This window comes from Brachyhypopomus gauderio, chromosome 15 (genome assembly GCF_052324685.1).
Source record: "Brachyhypopomus gauderio isolate BG-103 chromosome 15, BGAUD_0.2, whole genome shotgun sequence".
NCBI classification, from domain to species: Eukaryota; Metazoa; Chordata; class Actinopteri; order Gymnotiformes; family Hypopomidae; genus Brachyhypopomus; species Brachyhypopomus gauderio.
Window position 1 is genome coordinate 4720596 of NC_135225.1, and position 22752 is coordinate 4743347.

A 22752-nucleotide genomic window follows, 5' to 3' on the forward strand; every position below is an offset into this window, starting at 1 on the left:
TGTCCAGTGAGTGCACAGACTGCAAATAAGCAACTACCCTAAAGCAATTATAATGTGTATTTCACTTCATAGACGCATACAACTCCAGGTAGTTATTATAGCCTAAATTATAGCCTAATATTCTACAAATGGATGTATTACTGTTGTTAACTACTATTACTGCGACTAAACAAATGTCGCCTAGTGCATTAGCTCAATGTTAAATGAGTTCTTGCCTCCTCCTTAAGCCACTGGATAATATTTCACTGGGTAATGTATTCGTCTCTTCGTTATAAACAAGGGTCTGGAATGGAGAGAAAAATATTTAGAATATGGAAAATTTAAAAAAAGATGTGTGCGGAGGCGACGGTGTCAACAATGTCTGCATGTGCATGCGTGTGCATATATGTAAGGAGGTTGTTCATATATCGATATTCAGCATTCTGCTTGTTCACAGGAGAAATCAGCGCCAATATAACGTGATGTTAACGTTATATATCATTTGCCTTAGCATAGAGTTTATAAATTCAATTATTTTTATAAAATAACTTAATTTATAAAATATAATCGGCATATTTATAAAATATAATCGGAGCAATATCACTTTCCCCCGGAAAAGGGAGGTCTCCGGTTCCGTGAGCCCCGTCCGGTGTCCGGTGGCCCGTCCGAGTCTAGAGGAGGGGCGTTTAACTCCCGGGTGAGTTCGGCATTTAACAGCGACAACACGAACCAGTGTCACGTCTGAGGAATACATATGGCAGGACAGATTGGGTTCTTTAGGAGAATTACACCGTGGTTTATCTGTTTGGGGGTGAATAAGTATGTGGGGGAATATGGGGCGTCCTCTGAATATCGTTGGTCTCACGGTGGTTCTTGTAGGACTGGTTCTGTCTACACTTCCAGAAGGACATGCCGACCCTGTTCAAGAGGAGCAGAGGTCTTGTCAAGGAGCCTTCGACTTGTATTTTGTCCTGGATAAGTAAGTGACCCCCGTGTGTGCTATTTCGAGCACGCAGGGTCTCTCTTCACTTCTCCTCACGTTGCCACACGATTACTCTCGTTGGACTGTCTTTTTTACCGTGCTATTTAAAATGCAGATACATTTACCACTATGATAAGATTTGATATTATTATAATTACAATTTAGTGTACAACGATAACTGCTCATTGGCTGATTATAACAAGGTGCGCTATATAGGGAAGAACTGCTGCTGAGCTGAATTACACTAAATTAATGTCGTTTCTGATTTATATGCTTCTGAATAAAATAGCAGTTGTCTCTTAATCTATGTATCGTAGCCTATTATACGGTTGGAGATATTTGGCCCCAGATCAACAAACGTCCAACCGGGTTTAAAGTAAAGCCGAATACTGCATGTCATCGCGAACGTAAACTGCAGGCACGGTGTACGTTTCCCCAAACGTAATTAAGTCTTTATGACAAGACGAATCTTCAAATCGATGGGAGTGTTTTGAGCCAAGCATTTTCTGTCCCAGGTAAGGTCTGAGCATCTTTTAAACTGCCCCTGTTTGCCCCTGCTTTGATGTCAGCGCCAGTTATTGATTTGCTTGTTTTTCACAGAGACTTGAAGAATTAAACATTTTAGAAGATATTTGATTCACCCCACGTCTAGGAATTAAATCCATTTCAGTTTCACCGTCTTTCGATTTCTTTCACAATAACCATTTGGTAATTGGGTTAAGTATTTTACCTGAATAATACCTGAATATGTAACCGAACCTACTTTGAAAATATTGGCACCCTATCCCTCTAATGTAGGCCTACTGGAAGGTCTTATCTCCTTAGTGGGTGCAGAACGTTTCATTGTTGGAGAATACATTCTTCATTGCAGATTTTGAACACATGGAAACTGCAAATACCTTAACATGCTTTGACTTGCTCTCAACTTTCTGTGCCCTTCACAGCAGTAATGAGCATAACTTTGCCCCACCTGTTCAGAGCTTGAATGGACTACAGTCCAGAGTTGCAGTTTCATATATGTTAAATAATTTAGTTAGTATCAGTATATTAGTATTAGTATTAATGAAGAATTAATTCTTTATCCGATTATTTATGATACACAGATATGTACTGGAAAGTACATCTCTTAAGCAATTCAAGTCATTCATTGCTGGTCTGTGGTTTAACTAATGTTTGTACAATCCTGCAGTATTTGATGCATACAAAGTAAAACTGAATGGGACACTCTCAACTGCATCGACTTCCAAACTCAGTATTATTAAAATGCAATCTTGAAGACTAAACTGGAGACAAAATTACATTTTATAGTTGCAAATTCAGCTTTATTTGTACACTGCATAGCAATGTTTTTAATACCTTAATACAAGTCCAGCAACCATGATCAATAAAACAAATCGTCAGCTTTATACTGTAATAATATCAAGTTTATGATAGTGGTAAATGGATTCCTGCATTTCATATTGCATGGTAAAATGAGGACTACATAGTATTGCCATGGGAGTGTATTCTGCAGGTAAAACCTTTCTGGGATGTGTCACCTTGTGGTTAAAGGTGAAGTCTTTAGTATTAGGTAATCTCCCACCATACAAGGTCTGTAAAATTGAAGATTGTCATTAGTTGTAGAATTGTTATCAAGTTAACTTTTAAGCAACATTTGAACATCTGACACGTGAAAGTGAATATCACACATCAAAATATCTGAATATCAGTTGCCTTCATCTTTTTTTCCTCTCTGGATAAACAAAAAATTGTATGCTGCTTCAGACGTCACTCTCAGAATTCCCTGAACTTCCCTAAGCTTCCATAGAGTCATGTGCTCGACATACCAACACTCTTCAGATCATTACTTAAGACACCAATTTAAGATACAGTACATACATGTCATGAAAGAATAAACGTATGATTGTATATCCATTACTGCCAACAGATCACTACTTGAAATAATAATGTTGTTAATAGCCCATTTCATCAGATTATTGCAAATACATTTAACAATATTTGAATTTGTAAATGCCAGTGGACTGAATTGTGATTTTGAAATGTACCCTAGTTTCATTCATCTGCCCTTCTTGTGTTTTTGTCTGAGAAGAAGCCATTACCCTTTCACATGCTGATGTAGATGCTAGCTCCAGTTTGCATCCCAACCTGTTACACATGGCCGTTGCCATCTGTTCCAGTTCAAGAGACTGGTTCCAGTAGGAGGGGGTCTTGATCCCTGTTAGCAAGAGACAGAATTGTCTGGCACAAAGGCAATTAGCACATGTGGGACGTGCTTTGGGAACTGTAATCAATTAGAAAGCTGTCACTTGAGTAGGTGGTGCAGGAGCTCAAACTGTTGAAGAAAGAGATCATTACTGATATAAACCTGCTATGATTAACAGGAAATATTCAGATGTTTCTTTCAACTCTGGAAACAATAAGAGTTGTGTGCCTTTATGTTACGGCAGATCTGGAAGTGTCAAAAACCACTGGACTGAGATCTATTCATTTGTGGAACATCTAGCAGAGAAATTTATAAGGTGATTCCAATTTATTTCTCATTGTAATCGGTATTTCTATATTGAGCTTCTTTTTGCCATATCCAAATGTAACGTCACTGACCTCATTGATTGTTTACAATTCTGTTTGTTACAGCCCAATGCTAAGAATGTCCTTTATTGTCTTCTCCACACAAGGACATGTCATCATGACACTCACTGAGAACAGGTATGACACCCATATCACGTCTCTGCAAAAAACCTCTACAATTTGTCCGGAAATTCAGAGTAACCTCTAAATAAGACTGTCCGTTTACAGCAAAGAGAAAATAAAACCAATTTAAAAACCAGAAACAGTTAAGATTTCTTTTCACATGCATAGAGATGACATTAACAAAGGCCTCCAGAAGCTGAAGAGAGAGGTGCCTGGGGGTGACACATTTCTGAATCTTGGGTTACAGAAGGTATTTTACTATGCTTGTTTACATTTTCAGTCCTTAGGTTGTGCCTTGATGCATTAACATTAAGTTTCCAATATTAATATTCGATCTTACTGACATAATTACAGGCAAATGAGCAAATATATCATGGAAATTATGGTAAGTGTCACTCCAGGTTGCATTTTATCCTATTTGCACTGTTCAAAATAGTTTGAACCTGTGTTGCCTGGTTTTGCTTAGCAGGGACTGCAAGTGTAATCATTGCACTGACGGATGGAGAGTTAAATAAAATCCAGTTCATCACAGCCCAGCAAGAGGCAAGTAAATCAGCTAGTGCTGTCATCCTGCATGCATCCTTTTTCTGGTAATTCCCTAAGGCAACCTCGCATTTGCACGCCATTAGGACTGACTGTTCATTGGCTATCTGTGTACAGGCTGGGAGGGCCAGATCTCTGGGAGCCATAGTGTATTGTGTGGGGGTGAAAGACTTCAATCAGACACAGGTACAGCAGGCATGGCTTTATATGCTTTTCCTGAACTTAGCAACGATGACACTGATGAAACATTCTGTATTGAGACCTCATTGAACCTGAATAAATAATGCTGTATTGTTTTGTAGCTGGCCACTGTTGCAGACACGATTGACCATGTGTTCCCTGTTCTGGGAGGCTTCCAGGCCCTGGGGGGAATGATCGATTCTGTACGTTTTATGTTGCGATTGTCTCACTTAAGATTTTTAAACATGACTGCTATATGGTTCTCTTTCTTTCATTTTGTTTATTTTGTTTGTTTATTTCTTTCTTTTTAGATTATCAAAAAGTCTTGCATTGAAATTTTAGCTGCTGAGCCATCAAGCGTATGCGCAGGAGGTAGGAATATATTCAAATATACAAAAACATAGTACTATTTGTCGTCAATTAACAAAATACAAAGTTAATGAACAAAAGAGGAATCTTAATCGAATCAATATTTGGTGTGACCGCCCTTTCAAAACAGCACCAAATCTTCCAGGTAGACTTGCACAAAGTCAGGGATTATGTGGGTTTATATTCAGGCGTATAAATAACCAGTTATCCAAAACAGGTGATCATGATCACAATCTTCATACGTAGATTGAATCACTGTGCATCTGTGCAGGAGGATTAAAACTGGTTGAGGAACAGCCATTTTCTGCTACCAAAGTGAAGTTGTGAAAGATATCATATCACAGGTTATACACCATGTCAAGAATTAGGACAGTACTAAGACATAAGGCAATAATTCTGCATCCGTAAGGTCTCTCCCAAAGATTGCAGAGCAGACTGGGGTTTCAAGATGTGCTGTTTTGAAGAAGCTCAAAGAAAAAGGCACTGTTGAGCGTAGATGCAGTGGCTGGCCAAAGAAACAAGCAGCACTGAAAGCAGTTTAGCAGTGCCATCGGCTCAGAACTGTCAGGAACAAGTCTGACCCAGTGACACTCATCTACTGATTGGAGAGGTCTGGCTAGAAGTGGTCTTCATGGAAGAATTGAGGACAAAAAGACAAACCTTAAATGTGGAAACAAGTCCAGGCGACTTTAAGTAAATATTTGGCTGTAACAGAAGGTAGATTGTTCGCTGAAGAACTGGAGACAGGTGCAGTAATGAGTGTCTGCATGGCAACAGACACAGGTGAAGGATCATTGCAGGTTTGGGGCTGCATTTCAGATAATGGATTTGGGGGTTTTATTTTTAGAAGTTGATCATCTTAAAAGAACGAAATACAGGCAGATACTTTTCCATCATACAGTTCCATTAGAGCAGTATCTAATTGGCTCCAAATTTATTCTGCAACATGCACATGTGTCATCAAGAACTACTTTCAGCTTAAAAAAGAACAAAGATTCTTGGGAACGAAATGGGCTCCACAGAGCCCCGTTCTCAACATCTTCAAGTCTGTGTGGGATTACATGATGATTACAGAACGATTTGAGTAAGTCTACATTCACAACATATCTATGATTAGTTTTCAGAGATTTTCGGAACAACCTCCCTCCTGAATTCTTTCAAAACTGCTAGTGTAACCAGAAGAACTGCCACTGTGTTCACACCAAATATTGATTTGATTTTGATTTCTTTTTGGCTTCTTCACTTTGCATAAACATGAAAATGACTGAAACTTAACGGACTCAAATTCAGATCTAAAATTCTTTAACGTTACATTGCATATCTGTGCCAGTTAGTTGACTGCTGTGGTGTAAAGTGTTGGAAGCTCAACAGCAAAAACATGAAAATGACCATACATGTGTAGAAAACATGTACTGAACCGTACTGCCACAGAGACTGTACTCTATTTGCTCTCACATGCTATAAGTGAATACTAATAAGGTCATGTCAAGCCTCATCCATCCTCTGTCCCCACACCACCACACTGCACACCAGGCCTGTCCACCAAACAGCAGCCAATTAAACAAATTTGCATTCCACCATTAAAGGCAAATCAAGGTTACTGAGTGTCTGTTCAGCAACACAGAGCCCAGATAACAGATCTGAGGTGGCAACATAGAAGAACCCAGTAAATAACGAATGTCTCTCCCAAAGATTGCTTCATCGTTCCCAATAATAGGTTCTCTGTATCTTTGTGGTCCAGCAACTGTGCTGCAGATGGGTCATGTGACTGCAGTAAAGGGGTGTCTGATGTACAGTAGTAATGTTTATTACTGCTAGTCAACTGTTCATCATTACAGACTCATCAGTCTGATCTGACATATCACAGTCAATTATTCCAAATATATCATCTTAATCATACATGATTGTTATGATTAATAGATATTATAATTTGAGTTTTTTTCCCCAGAACCACTAGACCTTAACAAATCTGGATTATGTTTTAATGATCCCAAACCATGCAAATTTGCATGGCTAGTTAAATTATCTAATCCTTAATGGAAATACTGCATGACAATGAATGTCATAATTAGTGGAACACTGCCCAGTAATTAAAGCAGTTGCCAGAGGACTTCTTTGTGAAAGCAGCAATTCACCACGAGCTAAATATTGTTTTGGCTCCACCCATTCACCATGGGTTTTCAGTGCTAAACTGAAATCATAGCTTGCAGTTAAGTGCTGATGCAGATAAGGATGCATTTGCCAGCAGTAAATTCTTACCACAACCTGCACACAGAAGCTTCTGTAAGGTGAGCTGCACACAGGCTGCGGTGCTGTTAGCTGCAGCATGGCCCCAGTGGGATGGCCATTCATCTCAGAGAACAGGCTGATGTGAAGTGACCACACCACACGGTCTGCCATCAGGCCATCTCCATCCGCACTGAAAACTCATCCTGCGATCGGACATGACAGCGGTGGTCGCTTTGATTAATGTTCACAGCCCCAGGGTGGCCGCAGACCCCGGCCACCTCTCCGTGTCGAGGAGTCTGTGCTTGGAGGTGGCACCCCAGCTGCCTCTCAGGTGTGGGTGGGTGCTGTCTGCTGCTCGGTGCAAGGCGGATGGTGTACCAGCTTATGCCCACCATCCCGCTGCCAACGGTCTGCTGAGCACCGTCCCCCTCTGCCCCACAGCCCCGTCACACCCCGATAGCCACAGCTGACAGTAACGTGGCACGAAAAGCACGTGGCTGACACAGCCAGTGAAATTAAAAGGAATTAGTCATTTCAGCCATGCAGACATCCCGTCAGACAGGCAGGGCTGGGGCAGGAAGGAGACGCATTCGCATGGCAGCTGTGCTTAATTAAAAAGGTAGTGACAGATTCGTTTGAGAGAGTGGAATTTATATATGGAGCAACATAAATGATCTAGAGGCATGAAAATTCAAGGTTTTTTAATTCATCTGTAGCACGTTACACATACATTACCTCTGTACTGTTTTTGATATTTTAAAAGTTACTACGTAGTAGGAATTCACATTGACGGTTTAGTTAATATTATTTAATTAAGTAAATTATTGAATTATTGAAATGACTACAACCTTCATATCCTATAGAAATTCCCTGATGTTTTCCTGATGTTTTGCATTCGGCAAGCATTCTGCATTTCAGTGTCAGGAGACACAATGTAAAGACTGCCCTCTAATATAGTAGCATACGTGTGCAACAAACAATTAACTCAGCTTATAGGCCTGTGCTATACTTTCTTGGTTCCTCTAAACACACGTATGTGCAGTGTGCCATAGGTGAGGTCAAAGACACCCCCCCCCCCCCCCCCCCCCCGTGCTCCAATGGCCACTAGACAGGTTTTAAGTGAGTGTGTTTGTCCCTCTGACATATGCTGCTCTGCACCCATCAGTTGGTGGCCAGCCCTGCCCGGGGGACTGCAGGAGACAGCTAGCCAGCTTTGGCGGCCACCAACACACTGGCCTCCTGAAGATCTGGGAACCTGTTTTATTAATAGCACCTCAGGAGCAAAAGTGGCTTCCTCTCTCTGTCTCTTCTTGAGCCAAGCGTGGAACAAATCCGTGGACGTGGTGACCAGCCCTCTGATCACATGTCCTGCATGGTTCACAGTGCATGACACTGTTCTACAAGGCCTGTGTGCAAGAGGGATCTGAAGGAGAAATAGCATGGCATTTTGTAGGAATTCCTTTCAGAACACATTTACATAAACAAAGGTAGTTTAATCTAAATATGAATGTGATAAATAAGTAATATACACAGGAGGCAGCACACATTTTTATAAATATTTACAATAGTAGCCCTTCCCCACAAAAAGTAAAAAAAAGAAATTACAGGGAGCTGTTTCTGTAGAGAAACATCTCCAGTGTTTATTGGAATTGATTGTGATTTCTGGTGTGTATTTCTTGCAGAGTCATTCCAGGTGGTTGTGAAGGGAAATGGATTTTTGTATGCTAGAAACATCAATCAGGTGCTGTGCAGTTTCAAAGTCAATGACACGGTCACCATAGGTAAGTAACTTATACTGTATACTGTATATATATAATTACCCCCCTGCCCCCTCCTCCTCCTCCTCCAGGTATTTTTTTCAAGATTAGGTCCTCTACCAGAGGCTCCTCTACTGGCTCTGTATATTACGGACACAGATCTCATCTTGTTCCTGGGATCTGCTGGAGCCAATGGTCCCAGTTTGAGGGTTACAGCCCATACGGCTCAGATTACTGCTGCCTTCACCTTCCACATCTTCTCTTATCTCAGACTTTGACAGTTCTCAAGCTTTTCATGTTCTAATCACTTAGGACTGCATCAATCTCCATGGTCCTCATCTGCTGTTGTGAGATGTGGATCAGAGATAAATAAACTAGATTTTTTTTTCCGGCGTGAGATATCGGAAGTGTGGCGTGAGAGCGTGTGAAAACGGTCAGATGCGTGTGTCTCACGCTCAATGCGTGAGAGTTGGCAACCCTGTGTTTGTCCATCACTACTATATTGTCAAGTTGGTTAGCCAATACCATTCAGCCAGTCTGTATATGAAAGTCCCACAGGCTCCTGTCTCTTGGCATTTTGCTTGCTGGAATCTCCCCACTGTTATGCTTCTGATTCTCGTGTGTAGTCTCAGACTGCTGGATTTGGGTTGAAACCCCAAATCTTTCCTTGTAATGATGTCAGTAACTTTGGTCTTCTCCCAAAGAATTATGTCATTGGGGTGTCTGATGACCGCTAGTACATTGGTGTTGATAGCCCAGATCCACTAGAGCAGGGGTGCCCACAAGTTTTCAGCTTGCGAGCTACTTATAAGATGACCAGAAAGATCTACCTATTTATTTTTTAGCAGCGTGTGTCGACCGGGGGGGGGTGGAATGCGTGTGTCAAACCCTAGACGTCATCGACGTAATGGGCACCCCTGCGCTAGAGCATTGGTGTTGATAGCCCAGATCTGCTAGCACATTGATGTTGATAGCCCAGATCCACTAGTACAATGGTGTTGATAGCCCAGATCCGCTAGTACATTGGTGTAGATAGGCCAGATCCGCTAGTACATTGATGTTGATAGCCCAGATCCGCTAGTACATTGGTGTTGATAGCCCAGATCCGCTAGTACACTGGTGTTGATAGCCCAGATCCGCTAGTACATTGGTGTTGATAGGCCAGATCTGCTAGCACATTGGTGTTGATAGGCCAGATCCGCTAGTACATTGGTGTTGATAGCCCAGATCCGCTAGTACATTGGTGTTGATAGCCCAGATCTGCTAGCACATTGGTGTTGATAGGCCAGATCCGCTAGTACATTGGTGTTGATAGCCCAGATCCGCTAGTACATTGGTGTTGATAGGCCAGATCTGCTAGCACATTGGTGTTGATAGGCCAGATCCGCTAGCACATTGGTGTTGATAGGCCAGATCCACTAGCACATTGGTGTTGATTGCCCAGATCCGCTAGTACATTGGTGTTGATAGGCCAGATCTGCTAGCACATTGGTGTTGATAGGCCAGATCCGCTAGAGCATTGGTGTTGATAGTCCAGATCTTGTTCTTCCAATTCAGCTGACCTCTCAGGACCTGCCTCACTCTGTTATGTTACCTTCTAGTGTTACTCCTCAGATCGAACAACTTCCCTCTCCTTGTAACCGTCTGACCACACGTCCCCAATCCGAATGATATTCTGATGATCTGTCATCCTGGCTCCCCATGGCTGTAGGATTCATGTTATAGGATTCAACTTGTGTCAATCTCAAACTGTGACAGTAGTTGCCACTTGCAGATGTTGGAACACTGACCTACATGTTATTTCGGTGTTAGTCGAGCTAGATGTTAAGTTTCAAAGGATGGATGGATGGATGGATGGATGGATGGAGAGTTCTACTCTTAAGACGTAGCCACTTCATTTGTTGTTTGCCGCTTCATTTACAGATGAGATTCCTGTGAACATTGAAGACACATTCCTGCTTTGCCCTGCACCAGTTATAGAAGAAGTTGGAAAGTAAGTGTTAAAATTGGCCTCAACCCTGACAAATCACAAAATGGTACCCTGGAAAAACTGTGAGTGTCATTTCTTCTCCTTGAGAAGTTTCTTCTCCTTAGTCAAGCTTTAAGCTTCCTAATGCATCGAGACACAGGTGGCGGAGTGCAGAAAGCAAGGAGAGTGTCTAATTAGCATCAGAGAGATTATTTACCATGGTTTATTTCACGTGAGAAGGACTGTGTGTGGGCGTGCACATACGTGTGCACACGTGTGTGTTTGTGTGTGAGCCTTGGGCGGCTGGCAGGCCGAGCAGGGCCAGGAGTCTCCATTTCTCAGGAAGATGGAGCGAAGCCCAGATGAGCCTCTCCAGCACATCGCTCCGGTTCTGTTCACACGACACACGAGCCGCTGGCAGGATCGCTTCAGGCCCACCGAATGATGACCAGCACTGCTGGCTCGAGACACGTCTTGTTCTTGTCAAGACGATTTCCTGAGACTGTTTGAGCCTTTCATGTCTCCTGCCGGGAAGAGCTGAACCACTCCTGAAGCCAAAGGGGCCATATTTTTGACATGGAGCATCTATTTCTGTATCATGCTAAAACTTTTGTCCCTGAAAATTTAGATAACTTGTTCTTATTTGGGCCAATAATGAGTGTTCGATAGGAGCAAGGCTAATGGACTGCGTTAGGCAAGTTCTTAATGTGATTTTGTCCACTTTCGGTGTGAGTAAACAGTAATAAACATACATGGTGTTTTTTACACGCTCGCAACTACAAATAAGAAACCGGACAATGTCACAGAAATTAGCTATAACTTCACGCTAATCAACTAGCAGGCGAAACAACTCGTAAGTTCGGCAGCTGAACTTCAACCTTCAACAGTCCAACTTGGGGGGGGGGTCAGCGGTCTTTCCAACAATGAGCACTGCAACTGCATAAAGGAAGATAATTCTGCTCATGTCAGTTGCAGTCACCTCATGACTCATGAGGCATGAAACAGTGATCAGTGTTTTTATTTTTTATTATTATTTTTTTTTATAACAGTTTAACTGCTCTGAAGCCAGTGAAGGCCATTCTATTGTCAAAACCATTTACCAACTTGGTCAAACATATTGGTGCCACTGTAAATGTAAACGTACAATATGTCTCTTTGAATCTGCTGAATAAATAACTTTGGCATGCGGATCACCATATGAGAGGCATGTGTGTATTTTGTTATGTTTGAGATGGACAGAAGATGATTTTAGGGCATACACTGCCTGTCTACCCCCTTTGGTTTGGCGGTCGCCATGTCTTTTGAGATGAAGATGTCAGTGCTGTCATCCAAACACATGGTGACTGAGAGGTTTTCTGAAGATGCGCTTAAAAAGGGCCAGGCTGATTGATGGAGAATGAGATGGATCTGTCATGAGAGCCCTTCCCTGGTGTGTGTGTCCCACCCCCCCCCCCCCCCAGACTCCTGGACGGGTGTGCAAGCCAGGCGTGGAAGAGAAAGAGGGGGAGGTCATGGATGAGACCCATGCATTAACTTATTGACAACTCTGTCCCCTTATTTTTCTGATGTATAGAATACAGATGGGCCCGGGGGGGACATGGACATGCCTCTCATGTTAGGGGACATGGACATGGCTCTCATGCTGGGGGACATTCCATTTTTGAGAGAGCTGTTGTGAGCGGGAGCCCGAAGGGAGGATGACAGTTTTGATGTCCACAAGAATGGACTGTTATTGTCATCTTTCTCACCAGCACACAAACGTTCCTCTTTTTTGTCCTCACTGAAAACCCTGTTGTCAATTGTGAATTACAAGAAAGGTCATCTGCTGTAATTCAGGGAGTAGAAAGTAGCACACAAAGTGCTCATGTCTCGAAAAAAGGTTATGGATATGTCCCACCATGACTGCTAGGATGTGAGATGTTTAAGGATGGTCCTAGCAAGAAACAAAGCCATGGGGCAGAGGACAAAAAGGTCTGGCTTCCTCTTTTTCCTGCTTGCACCTCGGTCTGTTGCCTCCTAACCCCCCCACATGACCTATCAGACAAGTGCCCTTTCCCACACTCTCAGCAGTCTGCTGGCCAAGGTCAGTGCACAGTAGAAGTCGGTAGGCAGCTTATAGAAAATCATCATTCCCTGTATAACTGGAAGCGTGTTTGATGCTGGCTGATATTCACAGGGCCACAAGCCGTCACACGCACCGCAGGAATGCTGAGGATATGTTTTGCGGTTCGTCCTGAAGTCGTGATTGGCATCTGTGCTTGTGTTCTGCTGCAGGGTGATATATCTCCAGGTCAGCATGAATGAGGGATTATCCTACATCACTAGCTCGGTGCACATCACCACCACAAAATGTGTAAGTACATGCAGTTGTTTGCACGTTGGTGTTTCTTTCTGACAGGAAAAAAATGTCGTGATTTGACTTTTCTTTTGCTTGCAGTTTATCTTTATGCCTTTTCTTTCAGCTCCTTGTGTCCTTCTTCTTCTTCGTCGTCTTCTTCCTCTCCCTCTTTTCTGTCCTTTAATGAGGTCTCCTCTGCTTTCTTTCATCAGAGGTGTTTCTTTTTACCAAGTAAGTTCACATTCCTCTCCCAGCTCAGAGCCTTTGTGTGATCCACTGGGTAGCCCATATCGGGTCCTGCCCGTGCTCAGCTGTCGTCCTCTCCATGTGCGCAGTGTAACGTGTGCTACATGTTGTGCGGCGCGGAGGCCGCAGCTGTGTAAACACTCCTGTAACGTGTGTGTCTGCAGTTTGATGGCACCATCCTCCTCCTTGCGTTGCTCGTGATCTTCCTGCTTGTGGGGCTCCTGTTCGTGTGGTGGTTCTGGCCCCTGTGCTGCACTGTGGTGAGTCCTCGTGCCTCGTCAGTATCTGTGTTGTGTCTTAGCATTTAACTTGTTTACTGAATAATCAAAATGTATGAGCTTGTCTACAATGTGTTCTTAACGGTAGAAGTAAAAGCAGTGTAGTGTAAAACGTAAAAAATGTTTCGTATTGTCATTTTAAAACCAGGTCATCAAAGAATCACCTCCACCACCACCACCCGAACCTGTAAGCATCTGCTAATGATATATTTCCCTTTTAAAACACTATAATAATTTGTGATTGAACAAATGTGCGTTTGTGTATGTATGAGAGAGAGCAAAAGAGAAAGAACAAACATGTTTGCAGCTGCTACCTACCAGTATAAAATTCATCCTTTGGGCTCTAGCAATAGGAGTGTACTGACTGTGAAAAGGCCCATATAAAGGCCCGTATAAAGGCCCGTATAAAGACCCGTATAAAGGCCCGTATAAAGGTCACTTCCACCATGAGTGTGTAGGGACGCACGGGCCTCTCCTGGCCGCCGGCACGAGTGTCCACACCGCTTTGACAGCACGGGCTGGCGAGGGTGAGGAGGGTGAGTCACTGGGCCCGGCGTGGCCCCTCGTGCAGACGGCACGCGGGTGTGGTGCTGCAAAAAACACGCTTGTCTCGCCTGGTTCTCTGAGGTCAAAGGCGAGCAGGCGGCACGGCTGATGTGAAAGAAAAGAGCTTTGTGGAAGGGGCCTTAGTGTGCACATCTGTGCTGTTCAGACCGAGCAGCCACACAAGGAGCTCTGTCTGCGCGGCTTCTCTGGGTGGACACATCCCCTCGCAATCAGTCAGGATGCTATTTCTGTCCCTTTATTATTTGCCCATATCTTGGTGTTTACATGGTTTGGGTGGGTGTATATGAGCTTAAAGTGAAGTCCTTACAAAGAGCAGAGCGTGATGAGGATGTGTTGGGGTTGGGCAGTAAATGTGAGGAAGATTTGATTAGTCTTTGATGAAATAATTAGTTGAGATCTATTTACACTGTGTGTGTGCGTGTGTGTGTGTGTGTGTGTGTGTGTGTGTGTGTGTGTGTGTGTGTGTGTGTGTGTAGGACTCTGATGATGAAAATGGGATGCCAAAGAAGAAATGGCCTACAGTGAATGCCTCATATTATGGTGGCCGAGGAGTTGGAGGCATCAAAAGAATGGAGGTGACATGGCTTTCTTCTCTCTCAAAACAGAAGATCATTTTGAGCCCTGATAACACTCACATATAAACATCAGATATGTTGTGCTCATTTCAGTCACATTACCAATCTACAGGATGGTTGGTTAGTTTAACTTAAGGTTTAAAGGCTACAAGTGAAAACCAAGGTCTCGAGCCCTGTGTCTCCTGCAATATTTGAAATTACTTTTTCTGCCTCTGTGCATTTTGACGATGTTAGATATACGTATAGCCCTTGCAGTGCAACCAATAGACCAGAATGGGACCAAAGACCAATAGGATCCTGTTATTTACAGCTGATTCTAAACAGACACAAAGATAGTGGACCTCAGATAGCGCATGAAGGTTCTGAGGAGATGCTGGTGTTCCGCAGGTGCACTGGGGGGATAAGGGTTCAACCGAGGAAGGTGCTAAACTGGAGAAACCCAAGAACGCTGTGGTGAAGATGCCCGACCAGGAGTTTGAACCTAACGAGGTGGAGACGAGAAGCCCTGCAGGACGCCGGCCTGTCCTGCAGAGGAGATGGTACACTCCTATCAGGGTAATGTCTGCTCTGCTCAGCTCACATTCAACAGGCAAAACATGACCAATAGATCACTAAATATTTTGTACAGTGCTGTCAGAACAGATTCAATTGACTTACGCACACACACCTTCAATGTTTTGCCATTTATAATACTCATAGTTTTAATTTTAAACCCATTTAAGTTTAATAATAATCAGAGGTCCAGTTGCACTTGGAGATGTGTATGAGTGGTTCTGCTATTTGCCTGCTCTTCTCAGGGAAAACTGGACGCACTGTGGGCTCTGTTCCGCCGTGGTTATGACCAGGTGTCACTCATGAGACCCCAGCCTGGAGATCAGGTACAAATACTTCATCCATCCATGTGAATGAGCCCCAGGTCATAGACTGTAGCTATTTTTATAGTATTTTTATATATAGTCTCAGATATAAATCAAATGCCTCTTTTATCTTGTGCTTGAAATGCATTTGTTTCTGGCCTGTCTTCTGAGGAACGCCACGCGTCTTTGCCTTATAAGGTGGTTTACACAGACTGTGTTCTTACAACAATGTTTAAACTGTCTCTCTCGTAGCGCAGCTGGTTAGCTTAAGTAGCTTTTAACTTCCCGTTGGAATTTAAAACACCAGGCTACAGTAACCCATCGCCTGGGCCCTTAGAATGAAATTCATGTTGATTTGTTGCAATACCTCTTAAAACGTGATGACAGATGCCTGCCGTGTTTCGGTCCAGTGTCGTGGATCGCTGGCATGGTGCAGATTCCATAGCCAACGTGCTGTCACTCCAAGGAAAGGGAATGCTTCGAGGCCTCCTTCACATGGGACGCTGTCTGCTTCGGCTGGGTTAACACACACACACACACACACACACACACACACACACACACACACACACACACACACACACACACACACACACACACACACACACAGACACACACACACAGACTAGAGCCAGGCTTTTCGCAGTGTGTGAGATTGGCTCCCGCATTATTCCGCCGTGGTGAACAGTATCATGGCAACACATCTGCGTGGCCGTGAAAGGCAACCTTCATGTGGGCCAGACCCGAGCGGGCAGTACAGTGCGACTCCATGGCTCCGTTGCCACTGTGCGTGGACGTATCTGATTTAGCCTGCTCGTATTGAACCGCACTGCAGAATAGGCAACTTGTGGGTGGGAGGGCCAGTGTCCAGCTGCTCTATATACTGCGCAGGAAGCTTTGAAAGGCGCTGGGTTAGGCTGCAGACTCAGTGAAGAAGAGGGCTTGGCTGATAACAGCTGTGGCATTCAGACGGGTTTGAGCATGTCCACAGTGAGCTGTGTGTTTCGCCTCCACCTGCAGGACAATGCCTGGCAAACCCTCCTGGCCCACAGAGCACACATCACAGTGGATACACTTACCAACCTTCACACGCCTCTCCTTTCTCCTCCCTGCCTGCTAATTTTCTACATGAGCACATTTTCCTAAAGCTGGTCCTCTTCGGTTACTTTTACTCCAGTTCCTACATCTTTGCTTGCTTCCTAAGTCCTTGAAACATTTAGATAACAGTGTGAAGTTTTGCCTGTAGTTGGCGGTCTGACGCTATGGTCAGGTCACAGATAATTATTATTATGTCTTCATTGTTATTTTCCACTCATTCAATAGGTCAAATACGTATAGGAAAACTGAGCCTCTGTGGTCTTGAGTTATTTGGGAGGCAGATGAAATTATAATTATAGAATTATAATCCCCATATATACATACAAGCATGGAGCTGGGGGACTTTAATGAGGAGAGAAAATGCAGTTGGTTAATAGTAATGGTCAATGTTAACATGTAGAAACTTTTATTATACAACACAAATGCCATTGAGGTTAATTTTTTAAATCTAAAAGCTTCACACATTGTGATGCAGAAGTGACAGTTTTGTTTTATTACCATTTGAATAAAGCATTTGGTGCTACTGAAAGTGCTTGTTGTATCTATTGTCTGCGGCGTTTACAGGCCCACTGCAGTCATAAGTGAGCAGCCTTGCTACTCGGGTTCTGTTCATTTACTGTGAAGACAAAGACAATCTGTGGAAGGAAGAGGCAGTGTTTTTGTTTGTTTTTTGTTTTTGGTTATGACCCACTGGAATGTGAAAGCAAAATGAGCTGCTCTGGCTAGCAGAAGGAATCGCCTGTTTAACATAATTTACAAGCCAGGAGTAAAAGGAGGAAACTCAGAGATTTTCACTGTTTTCCCTCTGCTTACGGTTCTTTTGTTCCCTGAGATCTTGCTGAGGCACTCACCATCCTGCAACAGATACTTGGTGGTCTGATTTAACACCCTATTAAACAGAAAGCCCTCTAATGTGACATGGGGCCAGAGAGTTGGGTGGGGCCTACGTTTTATTGTGCTGGGCCATTGTTGGGCCGGCGTGGGGGAGGTGGGGGTTTAACCGGACGCTGAGGGGCATCACTGGCGGTCGTGTGCGGAGAATGGGGCAATTTGGTGAGCCGCCTAGCAACAGCCCCGCACGGGGAGAGCATATGGGCCCGAATGAGAATGGAGCCTCATGAATACTGTGCACATGTCAGTGCAGGGACAAGCGCGAGGAAGAGGGAGGGGTCAGGGGGCGGGGTCAGGGGCGGGGTCAGGGATGCAGAGACATGGGTCCATATGGAGGCAGAAGCTTTGAGGACAGCCCCCAGCAGGCTTCCAGCTTCACCAGCAGTCGGCCAGCAGTTTTGGGAGTGAAATGTGTCAGGCACACAGCACGTTCAGATGAAACTCCTGGTGAATTACTGTATACAGGACAGCAGTCTGAACTGAAGGAGGTGTTAATGGAAGAAAAGCAGCGTAACTCTCAGGGGTGACTGAGCAACTGTTCCATGCACTGGATTATGGGAAAAATCAAATTTGTTTTGGGAAATGTTTTAAAATTTTATAAAAAATAGAAACACATATTTACATAAGTATCCAGACCCTTTGTTATGACAACCACAACTGAGCTCTGGGTCATACGTCCACCAGTGGTCCGTCAAATGCTAACACATCTTTCCTGGGGTCCACTTGTGCCTAACCAAACTGGACATAATTAAGAGAGGTCTGTATGACGTCTCACAGATGGCATCTGGCAGAGTCAACACCAAGCCATGCGTCGAGATTAGACCTGTGAGACGGGCTTATGTTGAAGCACAGATCAGGACAAGGATTCAAGAACATTTCTGCAGTATTGTAAGTGCCCGGGATCATAGCAGCCTCTCTCATTCTCAAATGGAAGAAACCACCAACATGCTTCCTAGATCTGCCCAGTTAAGCTCAGTAACTAGTGGTTACTTTAGTGTAGATGAGAAATCCTTACTTCACCATCCAAGCCTTAAATCATGGAGTGGCCAGCAAGAAGTCACTCCTCACTAAAATGCATATTACAGCCTGCTCAGTGTTTGCCAACTTTCAGAGCACGATGAGCAAAAATCACCTGGTCTTACTGAATTATTTTGTCCACAGTCCCCACTGGCATGTTTGGAGGAACTTGGGCTCCAAGTATCACTTCATTAACACGAAGCTAACAAACACAGTGATGGCAGCATCACGCTGTTGGGATGTTATTCTGAGTCCTGGACTGGAGAGTGTGTTGAATTTTTTGGATGCTTGCTGTCAAACATGCTTTAATCAAGTACTAAGTGAAGGGTCTAAATGCTAATGTATATTGTGAATTTTTCATTTTTTATATTTGAATACACTTTCAAAGCATCCAAAACTTGGTGTAAAATGTGAAGAGGTCCGAAACCTTTCCATGTGCAGTGTAGACTGCACAAAGACCTACCTCTCTGCGGAGACCTTCTGCAGCAGGTGCACATGGGATACCACTGATCCCCACTTGGTTATCAAAAGCAGCCTACTTTAAAAAAGGCTCTTCGTCCCTTACACTGGTCTTGAACCAGTGCTATAAAAACCTGGAACAAAAGGGGGGGACTCGGTCCTGTCAGTCTGGCTCGTGGCCTTTAAACTCTCCATCTGTTTGTCTGACGAGCAATTAAACAGCGTGTCAGAAATTGGCCGCCGCCCCCCCGACGGCTGCTCCCGACGCCACTCGAGTGGAAGTAACTCAAATGGATTTAGGAGATGCTCTCTTTGATTGTAAACTCGAAGCCAGTTAGATATTCATTGGTTACCATTGTGCCTTTTCTTGCGATTAGCCATTGAATGGAGCCTCATCAACACAGACCTGATTATATTAAATGAGCCTGACTGTCTGATTGGGAATGCAGGCTTGGTCTTCAGCGTTTAACCAATGCTGCCACACTTTCCTGCACCGCATAACCTATAAACACTCTCAATTATAATTCCATGTACAAAGAACGCTGGTTTTATTTATATTAGGGTGACCATATTTTTGTTTGGGAAAACCAGGACACTGTGTGTAAGTTGTCGAGCGGGGGGGGGACGTTTCAGGACGTGAAATACGGACATGTCCCGGGAAATACGGACGTTTGGTCACCCTAATTTATATACAAGAAGGAAAACTTTATATCATGACATTGTGAAGCAAATGAGTTTGATACTCTCTCATATCAAAATATTAAAAATGAAATAGAAATATTAGATTATGGCTTTGTCTGTAGATGCTGCAACAGTGGACCTGTGTTGCAAAACACTGAAGTAAAGCTCTGAAAACCTTTGTTCGGTTCCCTCTTAAGCTAGAACCCTTGAAAGCATTCTGACAATGACTTCTGAAAGTGTAGCCTTCCTGACCATGATGAATCACTTGGCTTAGAAGAATGCTGCTTTTCTCCAAGCTTTCTCTCAGTGGAAGGGCATTTTCACCCTTTCTTCCCAATGTGAACTGCTGAAACCTCTCTGCCCCACCCCCAGGATTTTAGGGACAGAATTATAGTTGACAGCTATGACTCTGGGAGTGTGAAGTGTTTTGCCTTTTGGGGGTCATGCTCTGGGCATCCCAAAGCCACGAGTCTTGTACTGTTTTCTAGAGCACGCCGTGTTATTTTCCTACTGCCTTGTCCGGTTTAACGTCCGCAGTAGCAGACAGAGGTTTCGAGTGTTTATCTTGCTCCTACCTAAACCCTCTTTTTAGGGACGGTTAAGAGGGTGGTTAATTTTAGCTCATAACCGTCAGTCATCCTGCCATCTGCTGTTGTCCCGCAGGGGCGATGCATCAACTTTACGCGGGTGAAAGAGGAGGCCGGCGGGGCACCACCGCGCAGACGGCCCCCACCGCCACCTCCACCCCCTCCAGTGGACCAGTGGCCCCTGATGCGACCCACCACCTCTGCTCCTCCCAGCAGACCACCCTCCTGTGGACCCTCCACCAGCCGATCACCCCACGGACCCCCACCAGCTAGAGCACCCCCGGGCCCCCCGAGACCCCCTCCCTCTCGCCCCCCACCCCGCCCTGGGAACCGACGCTGAGAACAATGAAGAACCTTCATCACCCTAAATTCCCAGTCCTTGACAAATGCTAAAAATGCTGGTATTTATCAAGCCATTGGCTTACACTTTGGGATTTTAGATGTTGCTGGACAGCAAAAAAAAGCACAATAGACTACTGATTATCCCCAAACATATTTTTTTCTGAAATATATATATATATATAGGCTTCTGAATGTTGAGTGAGGTGTTTTAAATCAAATTTAATGCTAATGCGCATATGTTTTCTACCAACAACTAAACGGTAGACACTTCAAGTACGCTGAAGTGCAGTGTTGTGAGCTCACACTATAAAGGGAGTATAAGGGAGTATCCTTAGATTACCTGGTAACGCTTGGTCGGAGAGAATCATTCCAACTGCAGGGCAGTTCTATCCTCTTTATTTATACAGCCTCGGTTTCCTGGAAGGCACTTGAGTGGGGCGGCCAGGCGCACCAGCACTGCTGTGGGACACTGTGTGTGGTGTTCAGCTCAACGTTCTTCTTTCTCGCAGCACTAGTGGGGTTTCTGCTGAATTTTCTGCTTTGCACTCACATTGCTTTTTATGTATAATAAGGCGTCTAATCTCCAACCAAAACCGCTCCTCATTTGACACTAACACGCAAGACGATATGACATATGGAAATATCATTCCTTAACATTTTTGCAAACTTAATGCATGAAGTCATATGTATTTTTGCCCCTTATTTTCCCAAAATGACCCGGGTCATGCCCTGCTGCACAACGGGCTATTCACCACCGGGTCCACCTGTTCTGTCCCGCGGTCCTGCTCCCTGCTGCAAGCTTCCTCCCGTCGCACGCCCACTTCCTGTACAGGCGGCCTGATCGTGGCCTGTGGCTGGAGAAGTCCCAGCATCCCACTGGGGAACAAAACTAACCTCAGATCACCTGACCTCCCCTTCAGCCTATTGAGGGTGCAAACTGAGCAGGTTTAAGGGCTGTTTGCATTAAGCCACATGCTAAATAATGTGTATTATGACTGGAGACATATATGGATTATTTGCTCAGTGAGTGCTGTACTGTAACCAGCGATTTCCTGGTTTGCACTGGAAATACTTCTTCTTGCAATCTATGCTTCTTGGTACCAGGCGTATTTCTGTTCAGAAATAAATTGCACTAGCAAATTTAATAAGCGTGTGCAGATTTCCTTACAATGAATGATGACCAGTGCCATTTTGGTATTACATTTAACATCTTACACCAGTGTCCACCAGAGGGTGTAGTTTTACTAGCTGATCACTAAAAAAAAATTATATTTTAAGAGATTCAATTTGAATTTCATAATTGTATCAAGTGTATATGTATCAGACCCAATTTCTAAGTACAATGTTTTGTTTTGTAAATCCCTGTCTACTACTTTTAATGCTTCATGTGTTTACTGCCTCTCACACTGGTGGGACAGCTAGAACATGGCAGGAACATGCACTCAGTAACCCAGAAACATGACGAGGTGCACCTGACCTGGGTCCACCTTCCTCAGTAAGACCTACACTGACTTATTAGTTCAGACAATCAGTTTCAAAGGAAAATACCGACCCCTACTGGACAAAGTGGTAAGTGCACCATAAACACAGCATAAAAGTTGGTAAATACATAATCATGACTGCAGTAACAGTAAATATTATCAGAAATAAAATGTGCCAAAAATGAACAGAGGTGCCAAGGCGAAGAAAGTCAAGGCACACAGCCAATCACTGTACTACGTTTCTTATTGTTGTAAAGAACAGCAATTCCACCATAAGGAAGCCACCGCGTCCAGGACCTCCACCACCACGTCCAGAACCTCCACCACCACGTCCAGAACCCCCACCACCACGTCCAGAACCCCCACCACCACGTCCAGAACCTCCACCACCACGTCCAGAACCTCCACCACCACGTCCAGGACCCCCACCACCACGTCCAGAACCCCCACCACCACGTCCAGAACCCCCACCACCACCACCACGTCCAGAACCCCCACCACCACGTCCAGAACCCCCACCACCACGTCCAGGACCTCCACCACCACGTCCAGGACCCCCACCACCACGTCCAGGAGCTCCACCACCACGTCCAGGAGCTCCACCACCACGTCCAGAACCTCCACCACCACGTCCAG

At 44.2% G+C, this 22752-nt stretch overlaps 1 protein-coding gene across 3 annotated transcripts; it reads left to right on the top strand.

Moving 5' to 3' along the window:
* Positions 1-17: 17 nt before the first annotated feature.
* antxr1d (ANTXR cell adhesion molecule 1d) lies at positions 18-21788 on the top strand. Of its 3 annotated transcripts, XM_076974567.1 has the most exons (20): positions 18-249; positions 599-676; positions 859-958; positions 3409-3480; positions 3596-3667; positions 3821-3902; positions 4007-4037; positions 4119-4195; positions 4313-4381; positions 4498-4578; positions 4687-4747; positions 8656-8754; positions 10654-10723; positions 12974-13052; positions 13448-13543; positions 13710-13748; positions 14605-14703; positions 15091-15258; positions 15501-15581; positions 20370-21788. In XM_076974567.1, exons 5-20 carry the CDS (start codon positions 3600-3602, stop codon positions 20631-20633), a joined length of 1464 nt encoding a protein of 487 aa, XP_076830682.1. In that variant the 5' UTR covers positions 18-249; positions 599-676; positions 859-958; positions 3409-3480; positions 3596-3599; the 3' UTR covers positions 20634-21788. The 3 variants fall into 3 exon arrangements, with proteins under 3 accessions (XP_076830682.1, XP_076830680.1, XP_076830681.1); XM_076974565.1 differs by lacking the exons at positions 18-249; positions 599-676 and having other exon boundaries at positions 683-958; XM_076974566.1 differs by lacking the exons at positions 18-249; positions 599-676 and having other exon boundaries at positions 683-958; positions 4122-4195; positions 20370-21787.
* Positions 21789-22752: the final 964 nt, after the last annotated feature.